This window comes from Podarcis erhardii (genome assembly GCF_964252035.2).
Source record: "Podarcis erhardii genome assembly, chromosome: 6".
Classification (NCBI taxonomy): Eukaryota; Metazoa; Chordata; class Lepidosauria; order Squamata; family Lacertidae; genus Podarcis; species Podarcis erhardii.
In genome coordinates this window covers 38488058-38500217 of record NC_138510.1, presented here as the reverse complement: position 1 = coordinate 38500217, position 12160 = coordinate 38488058, and the positions used below count along the sequence as shown (strand labels likewise).

At 41.4% G+C, this 12160-nt stretch overlaps 1 protein-coding gene across 2 annotated transcripts in view; it reads left to right on the top strand.

Moving 5' to 3' along the window:
• Positions 1 to 3467: 3467 nt before the first annotated feature.
• Positions 3468 to 12160, top strand: part of CAMK1G (calcium/calmodulin dependent protein kinase IG) — a 35975-nt gene continuing 27282 nt past the window's right edge. Inside the window, exon 1 of one of the 2 annotated variants that reach the window (XM_081864990.1) lies at positions 3468 to 3777. Coding sequence is in view for 1 of the 2 variants with exons in the window: in XM_081864988.1 (XP_081721114.1) it covers positions 7149 to 7290 (142 nt within the window). In the remaining variant the exon portion in view is untranslated. Of the gene's footprint in view, positions 3778 to 6985; positions 7291 to 12160 lie in introns of those variants that run through there. The other variant, XM_081864988.1, reaches the window with a different exon arrangement.

Below are 12160 nucleotides of genomic sequence, written 5' to 3'. Positions count from 1 at the left end.
GTGTGATTCCTCAGGTGGAGTAGGCTTGGAGCAGGTGAGGGTCACCTGCCTCATCAAGCCCAGATGCTGCAATCAGCATGCAAAGTACACAAAGGAAGCAGAGTGAGGTGCTGGGTCTGCTCAACTACCCATGTTGAAGCACCTTGGCTAGGATGCTCCTGGACTTCTGCAGAACTTTGCTTTGGGTTTGACTGTAGACTGTATCCTGACTGCTGGACTTCACATGTGGCTTACTTGGACTGACCCTGGACTGTGTTTCCTGACCTTTGCACTTTGCTTGTGTGGATTGACCCCTAGACTTTGAACTTTGAACCTGACATACTGACTTGCTGCCAGGTAGGCCAGGGGTTTGGGACACAGTCTTACCACCCCAGATATTCAAACGCCCTATAAAACCTATATCGATAAATGGACATTTCCCTGATTGAGAGCACCCCCCAGAAGCTACAATCAGCAAAACCTGGGAAAGATTAATACATTATTGTTTCCCCTTAATGCTGTATACTTGGGAGGCAACCTAGACTGGAGCAGGAAAAGTTAAATACAAAAAGAACAGAAATCGGGAGCAACTGGCAGGATGAAATGGCGGTGCTTAACTTACCTCCTGGCAGCAGATAACAACTTTATTCCAACTTTATTACTGTTTTTGCTATCTATATTTTAATATGTTTTGACGGCTTTGCATTATTTTAATTCCATTATAGTTTTGTTATTTTAAAACTATTATCTTTTTTTCTTTTTCTATTTTGCTTTCTGAGTTTTATCCATGTTTTCTTTAATTTTTGTAAGGTAACTGGAGTCCCATTAAGGGGGGGGTGAGTTATAATTTAACAATGATGATAAAGAAGATGATGATGATGAAATTGAAACTGAAGTCTGACAGTTGCACTCAAAAATGCATGGATGGTGAAGCTGGGTAGACCATTTTGTCAAATACTTTCCGGTTAGAAATTCTCTAACAGTTCAGGATGTGCTTGAAGGAGCAATTATTATTTTTATTTTAAGATAAAATTCTTTTCTGAGAAACTTTGACTCAACCTAGCAGTGCAGCAATAAGACCACTAGCTCATTTGCAAAGCTAAGTAGGATCCAGTATAGATTGAAACTGGATGGGAGACTGTGTGTTGAGATTTCCTGCATTGCTGGGGCTTGGACTAGATGGCATTGGGGGTCCCTTCCAACTCTTATGACTCTATTATTCTAACCTTAGGTAGAATCCTTATCAGAGAAGTGGTGTGCAGGCATAGACTCCGTGAAGTCTACTCTGTATCTTCCTCTAGAGGGCAACATTTCTCCATACATTGAGAAAGCTAAGTGGGAGGCGGACACATCATATAATTTAAATTCCAAAAACTATCTATCTTGATTATAGCTCTGAGACATAGGTATAATGTATTAAGCGGCGAAGTGAAATTTATGTGGGCAATTCCACTTGTGTTTAAGTGGAATCCAGTCAGCTGTGTCTTTTTTAAAAAGTCACATTTATGGCAAAACCCCATAGGCATCATGAAGATGAAGTGAGATGCACAAGCAAGTTCTTTTCATGAAGCTCTTTAGCATACTGGCTTGTGCCGAGAAAGAAAGAAAACAGATGCTCCCTGTTCGTGTTATCACTGTCTTGCAGTAATGCAGGATTTTAAATACCGGTACTAGGATATACGTAGGTCTGACACATGTGGAGCAACCAAGTTCTAATCAGAGTAAAGGTAAAGGTAAAGGGACCCCTGACCATTAGGTCCAGTCGTGGCTGACTCTGGGGTTGCGGCGCTCATCTCGCTTTGTTGGCCAAGGGAGCCAGCATACAGCTTCCGGGTCATGTGGCCAGCATGACTAAGCTGCTTCTGGCGAACCAGAGCAGCGCACGGAAACGCCGTTTACCTTCCCGCTAGAGTGGTACCTATTTATCTACTTGCACTTTGACGTGCTTTCGAACTGCTAGGTTGGCAGGAGCAGGGACCGAGCAACGGGAGCTCACCCTGTCGTGGGGATTCAAACCCCCAACCTTCCGATCGGCAAGCCCTAGGCTCAGTGGTTTAACCCACAGAATTATGGAAATCTATGTACCTAACTTAACCCTGTTTATTAATTTCAGTGGGTTGACTCTGAGTACAACTTAGCTGAAAACTGACCACATGGTGCCTTTGAGCATGTTCCAAGTGCAATTCCTTCACCACTAGCTAACACCTCCTGGCACCCTTTTTCATCTGCAGTTAGCATGCCAGACTTCGAAGGACTAGCACAGGGGTTGGCATCCTAAGGCCCGTGGGCCACAAGCGGCCCATGGGGGTCGTTTAACTGGCCGATGGGGGAAAAAACCCCACCTGCTTGGTGACCCCTGCCGCAGAAGCTCCTGCAGCCAATGGGAAGCTGTGCACGCCTCCTCTGCGCCGGAAGGAGTGCCGGAAATAGCATTTGCGCATGTGCACACACACACTCCGGCCCACCGCGGCGTCTGCGGGACCGACCCCTGGGCTAGAAATTCAGTATTATGCTTGTGAGGTGGTTGTTATTATTTATTCAATTTCTATACCACCCTTCATCTGAAGATCACAGAGCAATTCACAATGCGTATATGCATAATGTAGTAACGAAAACAATACACCCACACCCACCCCTGTTTAAAAGGCCATAGATGGTTTGATTGGCCAAAGGCCTGTGGGTAGAGGAATGTTTTTGCCTGGTGTCTCTAGATATATGATGGTGGCACCAGGCAAGCTTCCCTGGTGAGAGCATTCCACAAACAGGGAGCCACTGCAGAAATGGCCCATTCTCGTGTTGCTATTCTGCAGAGCTCTCATGGAGGAGGCACGCAATGAAGGCCATCATGTCAGTTCATATGGGGAGTGGTGGTCCTTGAGGTGTGGTCCTGAGCTATTGAAGGTTTTATATGTCAAAACCAGAATTTTGAATTGGGCCAGGAAACTAAATGGCAGCTTGTGCAGCCAGGCCAAGATATTTGCTGCTACAATTATCTGGCCACTGTTTCCAAGCTTATATCTTGCAGCTGTTTGTAGCGCCTTTTAGTTTGAATTGCATAGGTTTGCTCTGTGTGTGTGTGTAAAACTGGGGTGGACTTCATGGAGGTGTCCACATCCCTTTTCTGTTATGAAAATCTTTCTTATGGCTCAGCTTTATAATCTTGGTGTATTTGTGCTGGGACCTGATTTTCCCTCTCTTAATCTGATCCATCTCACCTTGGAACACAAACAACCCTTCCGCATTGGCACTTCAAGCAGCCTCTGACTATGTGCAGAGCAGCTCTGCAAAAAGCAGACTCCAGAGGTGCTCTAGCAAATGTGGCAGAGCAGTATTTGCTCTTCCCCACCTGCTAAGTATCTGGTGCTACTTCAGCTGCCTGAGAGCAACCAGTTCCTCACAATCAGGTGGTAAAAAGAGGACTCTTAAAAGGTAATGAGTTTCCTTTGACAATGTGCCATTCTAGGGACCAGCTAAACCAATTGCTACTGGCATGCAGAAATATAAATTAATGACTGTTGCTATGTAGCTTGGAGTGTGCTGATGACAGGTATTCCGGAAATGTAAAACACCACTTTCATTGCTGTTTTAGAGGCACTCGCAGAGAAAGTGCATTCTGGTGCTCATTCACTCCCCTTTAAGAGCTGCCTAGCTACTATCTCATGAAAGGAGCCTCCTGCTTCCCTCCCCTTTAATCTCACTTTATTGTTAGCACAGTGCCTGCCTTTAATCCCTGCAGACCTGTAAGAGCAGAGCAGCCGAGTCAGAGAAGAGAAGTTGCTTCCTTTTTGGTCTTGAGGGGTAAGCTGATTCTATTTCCTTGACAACCATTTCTGTCTTGCACCTGTTTTGTCCAAAGTACAGGGGGGCATTTTGGCCAGGCTCTTTCCAAGCTAGATTTGCCTCTGTGTGTCTTCATCATGAACATACAGCTTTGCAGATTTTGTTGCTTGGTGTCATACTTTACCTGATACTTTTATTCTGGGAGAACGTAAGCATGGGGTGCATGTTTACTTTGCAAACATTTGTGTTTATATGAAAATTAATAGTGAGAGAGATTTTGAATGCCATTTCATTACTGTCAGTCTAATGTATTCCTTTGGCATCAGTGGTGTTACTGCATAGCTCGTCGTCGTCTTCTAACATGCAATTAGCAAGGCTATATTAAGTTTCCTCTTCTTGTTCTGTTCTCTTAACAATGATTATGACTGCTAGAAGAGCTTGATTTGAACGACGCAGGAAATGAGCTGAATTATATTGTCAAATAGTTCTGATTACATGCACCATCTCTCTCTCTTTGGTTATACGGGCTGAGGTTAAGAGGCATGGTTTTGCCTTCCTTTGCATCTTAACTTTGTCTCTCAAGCAATGTTCCTGCAGTTTTTCTAATATGTTATTAGGCAGCAGACCCAAACAGATCTGCCAGTACTGTAATATATAAAAACCAAGGACATTTTTTTCATATGAAGGTCGTAACACTTGTTCTTAGATTGTAATGGATGGCACATCATTTTGTGGATCAAAGAAAAGAAAACAGGTCTAGTTTATAATCTGGGGTTTGGGGGGGGGAGGTAATACTCCCCTTAGACTTAAATAACACAACTTCTTTCTGTCTGCAAAGCAAATAGATCTATTGGTTAAGCTACAGAAGAGAGCAATTCAGCAACTCTGTATGTTCTTATTGTTGGGTGGCAAAAACATATGAAAATGTGTGATGCATTTTACCTGCTTAAGGCTCTCCAGGGAGCAGTTGTCTTGTTTTATAGAGCAAACTTTATACATTGTAAATCAAGGGTAGACATTCCTGTGCTTTACAAGCATTTGATTTTACAAGATGTATGACAGACATAGTATGTGTCTATTCTTCCTCTGACTTACAGGTCTCATTAGCACTGTATTGAAAGTCTTTCCTCTTCCCTTCTCACATGTTTTTCTTTCCATTCATCTTTCTTTTTGTGACAGAAGAGGATAATTTGTTGTGGTTTTGAGCATCTGATTCCCCCTTTCCAGTAGTATATATCAGTAGTCTTTAAGATTTAGGCTGGTTTTAGAGCAATTTAGTGGAAGCATGGAGCAGGTAGAGGGAATATTCACAACTATAGGTACTTGTAGCTGTGCAAAGTTGCCTTGACATCACAAGTAAACAAAAGCTGTGAGCCCATCATTTATGGTACTATTTCCATAATCACAGAAGTTTGAAGAATAGGTTTCAATTTGAACTAGCCTCCAGCCCTTCTCTTTAAAAAAAAAGTATGGGACTGCCTGGTGTCTTGTAATTATCATCATCATCATCATCATCATCATCATCATCATTATTTATTATGGAGGGAGCTCCATTGAGTGCCATGGGATTTGGCTCCTAGAAGAATTACAGTTATATACACTTATACCATACACAAGAGTAAGCCCCAATGAACTCAGTGAGGTTTACTTCTAAAAGCAAACATGCATGGCATCTGGTTGCAAAGCAAATCTCAGGAAAGAACTCCTAAATTACCGTAACACAACTAGAAATTCCAAAACTATGTAAACGCTAGAGAAATCTGCAGCAGGGTAAGTTGAGAGTTACAGAGATTGCACCACTAGACTTTTAAGACATTGGTAAGCATGTATTTTCTCTTAAATTTCTGCATACTGGAAATGTTTCATTAGGTTATTTGAAGAGCCTACACACACTAACCTCAGGAGGTTGAGCAAAGAGAAATCAACACTTTAAAATCTGGTTCTTCTGTTTTTATGTTACCCAACAGATGGGTAGCCTAAGGAGGGCAAACATCAGGAAAAGAAGGGGAAGTGGTAGAATTTAGGTGCAAAGGGGGCATCTGTTCAGTTAACGACTTTATATTTTAGCTTTGAGATCCCCCCTACAACTGATGAAGATGTTCAAACTGTGTACAGTGAACACTTAAGAGGGATTGTGAGGATGGGCCCCCACTCTACATTTCTTCAGTTGAACGTTTGCATAGAGCATATGTATGTACAGTTTGTGTGTAGGACATTCTCTATTCAATTAGAGAACACCGCTTTACCAGAGTTCCTATTGTGCCGGTGAAGCTATATGCAGGTTCAACTCTATACATGCAATCTGTAGATTGAATTGAAAGTGTGAAGACTGTTCTCCCACCTCACTGTATATTCAGTGGACCATTTGAACATCTGCATGAAGTCCCCATCCCCAGAGTTGAATATAGTGTGACAGAGGTATCATTCCACATCATGTCCTTCAATCTTTGGCTTTGTGCATGGTTTAACTAACCCGGTGTGGAAGCTAAAGCCCGGCAAAAACTCCTGCTAGTGCAACAGGGCTCCCACATCTTTTCTCTTTATATGCACGCTCCAAATCTGCTCTGGAGGCTTCACAGAAACCCCAGAACAGCATGCAGAAGGGATATTGTTCCATCTGGCAAGCGAAAATGCTTACACTAACCGAATACTCATAATAGTGCCATGTTGAATTCCACCCAAAAGCTCTATCATACTACCTTAAGCTCCTTTAAAAAAGGGGGGTGGCCTCCAACTGCCAGAGAGACTTGATGGTGCCCAAGCACCATTAATGAATGCAGCACATATTTGCAAAAAGGTTGACAACAGAAATTGTTGATGGAATGAAAAATGAGATTCTCCCATGTGATCTGCTATCACATTCTAGGGTTGCCCTATTTCAAAAAATAAAATCTGGACACAAAAGTAATTTTTGCCCAAAGTTATTCAGCGTCTTTTGCAAAATCTCAGAGGGGGGAAAAATGTTTCTGAGCTATAGGGGCTGGGATGCCAAAATCATACATCCAGATTTCCCCTGACATTTCAGTGATTTTTCCGCCCAGGTTCTGTTTGCAATGGCCGAATACTGGCTATGTCCAGGAAATTCCAGACATATGGCAACCCTATCACATTCCATCACATGTTCATTACGCGTTTGTAATATCCATAAGGAGAATGAGGCATCATGTGGACCTTCCTAACTGTTCAAGGCACTGTTCAGCTTGGTTCACAGCTTCCCTGTTTGCTTGCTGATGACAGTGGCTTCTTGATTCCTCATGTCACTGCAGTTCATTTCAGTGGCTTATTCAAGCTATCTTTTGGAAGCTTAGCTTTCACATGGTGTCCATGTGAATTCACTGATCACAAGGTGAAGCATGCTGACTGGAACAGCTCAGCTGTATGTTTGAGTTATGCTGTCTGCTGACCAGTCAGGCTCCTCGACTGAATGGCCTGAGAGTAGCAAACTTCATAGTTCCCTGTCCCATTTCTGGAGCAAGGACAAAATCGTCACATTATCTGGAAAAGGCCTTATATACAAGAATGAAACTTCAGGTGTGGCAGATTCTATTTTCATGCATCTATTCTTGTGCTTCAGAAGTCTTGTCTAAAGTAGAGAGAGGGAAAATTTAGACTTTGTCATTTTATGACCCATTATCTGCCCCCCCAAAAAAGGTTGGGTACTGATAAAAAACTTGTCATGACTTTGTTTGTTTTGAATATACTGCTTTGAGCACTGACAGGATTGCTGAAAGTTTTCTGCTGTTGTTTTCCTCAGAGTTGTTTAAACAATTTTCAGAAAGTCAGTTTTAAAAATTAGTTTCACCCAGTCTTCATTGTGGATTACCGTATTTTTTGCACCATAACACTCACTTTTTTCCTCCTAGAAAGTAAGGGGAAATGTCTGTGCGTGTTATGGAGGGAATGCCTACGGGTGGCATGCCTACGGATTTTCCTCCTCTAAAAACTACGTGCATGTTATGGTCGGGTGCGTGTTATAGAGCGAAAAATACGGATACATGTCTACTGATAAATATTAGCCAGTCTTTCCTGATGTTTCATGAGGATAGCAATAATAAAAAAGACATGCATATCTGCTTGAGAAGAGTTTGCAGTCTTACATTGCAGTTCTATGCACGTTGACTTGGAGGTATAGTCTGAGTTTAATGGGAGTTAAGTGAATATGAGGTGGTTCTGTACCTCAGTAGAAGAACATACTTTGCTTCAGTAAAGTTATAAGTTATAAGAAACTTGTATGCAAGGAACAGATGGGACTAAAGCTTTTTAGCCTTGTGTGCTAAGGGGTGTTTTTTTTGTTACTAGCAAGAAGTATTATTTTTGTGGCTTGGGTTTGATATGAGAGAGGCTTCAGACATGATACCCCCTCACCTGGAGTCTCAGGTGGTACAACCCAGTTCATCACTTCATGTGGTTCATTCTGCTATCTCATTCTTATGCACCTGTCAATCAGGTCTATCTTGGCCAGCCCAGAAAGAATTGCCAGAACTTTCTGGAAAATAACACTATTCATTGTGCAGGCACTGCATTTTAATTTGTTAATGTACAATGTTGACAGTGCCAGATTCAAGTTTTATATTTTTGCATTGAACCAACAAGTTATATTATTCTAAAGAAGTGCTGAACCAATTAAATCTTGCCCAAGAGCCAAAAAATAAGAACAAAATACAGTACTGCATTCAGAGTGACTCTTTGGCTCAGTACTGATTAAACTATTTGAGGAATGAACCATCAGATGACATTTACCCTCCACATTCATTTGATCCTGTCAAAGTTCTTTTGATTAGGTGAACACTGACTTTTGCAATACAGTTCTGTGATGTGGCCCTGTTTTCAGGGTGAGTAGGATTTTCTCTGAGTAGGATTGTGTCTTTAAAATCCAGGTTCCAAATATCTGAATTGCCTCAAATTTCAGTGACGGCAAACTTTCCAGTGACTGTGTGACTCAGCCATGCAGTATTACAATTTGTGGTGTTTCTTGTGCAGATTGTTAGGTAGGTCAAGGACAATGCCAAATAAAACTAGACAGCTGCAAGTATTGACAATAAAGATTTCCCTTTTGAATCTGTCCATCAGCATGCAGATAACAGCCACAGAAAGCCATCTTTTACCGAGACTTGCAAGTTAACAGCTCACAGGGGAACATGCACACTTGCAAGTGGATAAAGGCCAACTCACATTTTGGCCTTTAAGGAGTTTGTAGACTGAAGCTGTCATTCTTTAGCAGCTGAGTCAATTTCTCTTTCAGTACACCTGAATTAACCTTTGAAACCCAATGCTGGGGCACTGGAAAATCGTGTCACCCCATTAATTAAAGGTGGCAAATACAGTTTCAGTAGGAATTGAAAATCTTAACTACCTGTCACAAGAAGTGAACTTTTGGCTTCTTTAGCTATAGCTATTTCTCCATGTTCAGAACGTTCCTTTTAACAAAAGATTCAATTAGGACACCGGCAATTTCAGCCATGGACCTGGAGGCTCTCCTTCCTTGGTTCGGAAAGTGAGAAATGGAGTGTGCTTTAGTCCTTGAGGCAATATTGTTCTTAGCATCAATTCCTAGTCTTTGGTTCACGAAAAAGAGAGAAAGAGAATTCTCAAGTGCCTGCGCTTAATAGTGCTCCCAGAAATCTGTTTTGAAGGACACTAACTTCTTAAGCAAAGGTATAACATTTTTGGGGTACATTTACATTTTCTGTTTATCATATAAGGTGCCACTTGTACTTATGGGCTCATTGACTCAGTGTGGTGGATAGATTGATGAGAAGGCCTGGATTCAATTATCTACTGAGCTATGAAATTCCATGGATGACCATAGGCTTGTCATTCTCTTGTAGCCTCACAGGGTCGTTGTGAAGATTAAAAGAAAAAAGAATGGGACTGCATATGCTGCTCTGAGCTCTTTTTGAGAAAGAGGGGAATTCTAATTAATCAATGCTTTATAGATCTAGGTTGTAAGGCGGAGCATCTGTTTGCATTTCAAAATGTGCAGAATTCCCACATAAGTAGGTATAATGTAAACCCAGATGATACAGAAACCACCAGTTTTTATTGACTAGCAAACGATTATGTTTTGGGGTTTTTCAGATATTGGTGCAGTAATGTCAGTTTTTAGATATCAGTGCAGGATACTCTAAAGCAGCCTTTGCCAACACAGTCACCTCCAGATGTCTTGGACTACTGGTTGGGGCTGATGGGGATTGCAGTCCCAAGACATCTGGAGGGCACTAGGTTGGCAAAGACTGCCCAAAGACATAGTTCTCAAAATAGGTGCTGTCTAAGGAGGTTTCTAGTGGAGGCACATCCACCTTCCTTGCTACTCACTCAGGTGGGTAAGGGCAAAAGAAGACACAACTATTAAACATGCAGGAGCCCTGCCTTATTTTTCACCTGGCTACCCTACTGATATTTCAAAATATTATTGTTCGCCATTAAAAAAATAGATGTACCCGCACTCATTATCCAAGGAATTGGTTAAGGAAAACACTGTTATCCAAATCCTGGCAAGAGTTCTCATGAAGAGTAAATTTCTTTCTAGGGTTTTATGTCCTGCCCCAGCTTCATGCCAAGGTAATATTGTCTTGTGAATTCTCCTACTGCAGGGATGGGGGAGCCTGTGGTCTTCAAGACGTCATTGGACACCAACTCTCATAGGCCCAGCTGGTGCAGCCAATGTTCAGGGATGATGATGGGAGTTGATGTCCAACAACATCTAGATGTGTGTTTCCCATTCATATTCTAATGATTTGATACATTTTGGACCTTTTTGATCAATTGGGCCATATAGTAATTATTTGCTAACTTCATAAACTAAGCATTTGGGAGCATTCATGGCCAGTATCTTTCTTTAATTCCTGCTTTGAATGGAAAGTGTTAACTCTGTCAAGTTAAGGTTTGTTTCCACTAATTCGTATCTTGGAATAATTGACAGGGGTATTCATTTTGGTGGCTGTAAAACTTGTCTGGTTTTCTGTGTGCTTGCTCTGAATTCCATTGGTAGGCTATTAAACTAAATGAGCGTAGTCAGAATGAGATCCTACATCTCTAAGAGCAACTATAAACTACCATCATTAGCATCTAAACTACTGTGTTAGCATCTAATATCCCAATATCCCAAAGCTTTCCATTTAAAATGAAGATGTGCAGGCAGCCACCCTAATAGAAATAGCAAGCATAATCATTACGGTGCATTGTGATGGGATTGAAAGGGAACAGTTTCCATGTGATTATTTCCAAAATTGATTCAGTATGGTAATTGTAACATGTCCTGCTCTCTGCGTATAAACAATGAACAGGTTTAATATCTTTGCAATGAGAATCCAACCTTGTCTATCACAGTGAATAATAGGACTCAGCCATTAATAGAAATTATGCTTGTGTTTCACATGTACGTTTTTAGTGGCTCATTTCTTGAAGGATGTGTGTCTTCAGTAAGAATTGTAGGCTCTCAACTCAGCTAAGAATCAGCTCTCTCTTTAAAACTTTAGCTTTCAAAGTTGTGCTGAAACCCCTGCTTGGGTTTATTTTAGTCAAAACTTACCAGAGCACAGCCTGAGTGTGTGATGCCTTCTTTCAGCCCTGAAGACAACAGCAGAAGAAGGTACCTCAAGAGCAAAACACCATTGTTGAATTCAGTAACAGATGGACCTACTGCACTACTAAACTTCAGAGACAATCATTTTGTTTATCTTGATTGTGATGGCCACAGTGGTAGATTGGCAAGCCTTAACTTTCAACTGCTTTAACACTCAGTAGCAACAGCAAAATGCTTTCTCTAAAAATTAGCCTTTTTTTCTTTTTCTTTTTGCTAATGTAGCTGAGTCCATAGACTTGCAAAACACCCCAGCAAATAATGTATGTGTTAGAGGAAAACTGTCTCTTCCTAAATTTACATTTTGTACCTTGCTGTGGCCGGTAGGTCTTAAATGCCACAGCTACCTACCAATTCCTGGTTTAAAATATTGGTGTGTGATAGCTACAAGTAGTTATTCACCATAACTAGGTGTTACCATGATAATTCACCTCATGCATTAGCAAAATGTCTTTTTCTTCCTTCATTTCAAGCACAATGAACACTTTGTGCCTGGTTAAAATTAACAAAAGTAAGTCCCATTTTGCAGGAATCCCGGGTTGAGAAATGCTGAAGACTGCTGGTTTACAAAACTTGTGAAGGTGAATTTGACCATAACCAGTCTAATGTTATAGTGGATATGGAGACCAGCCATTAAAAAAAGTGGAGTCTCCTGCTCAAGAAGAATGACTTAGTATTCCTACACATTAAGTTCAATGGCTGTGAAGCACGATATCTTAAAACAGAGGTGGGCATGCTTGAGGCTTGTGGAATCTACTGGATGTCTTTTGTTTACTAGATCCCCAAGATCCATCAGCTAGGTTTGAGCCATAGTGATGC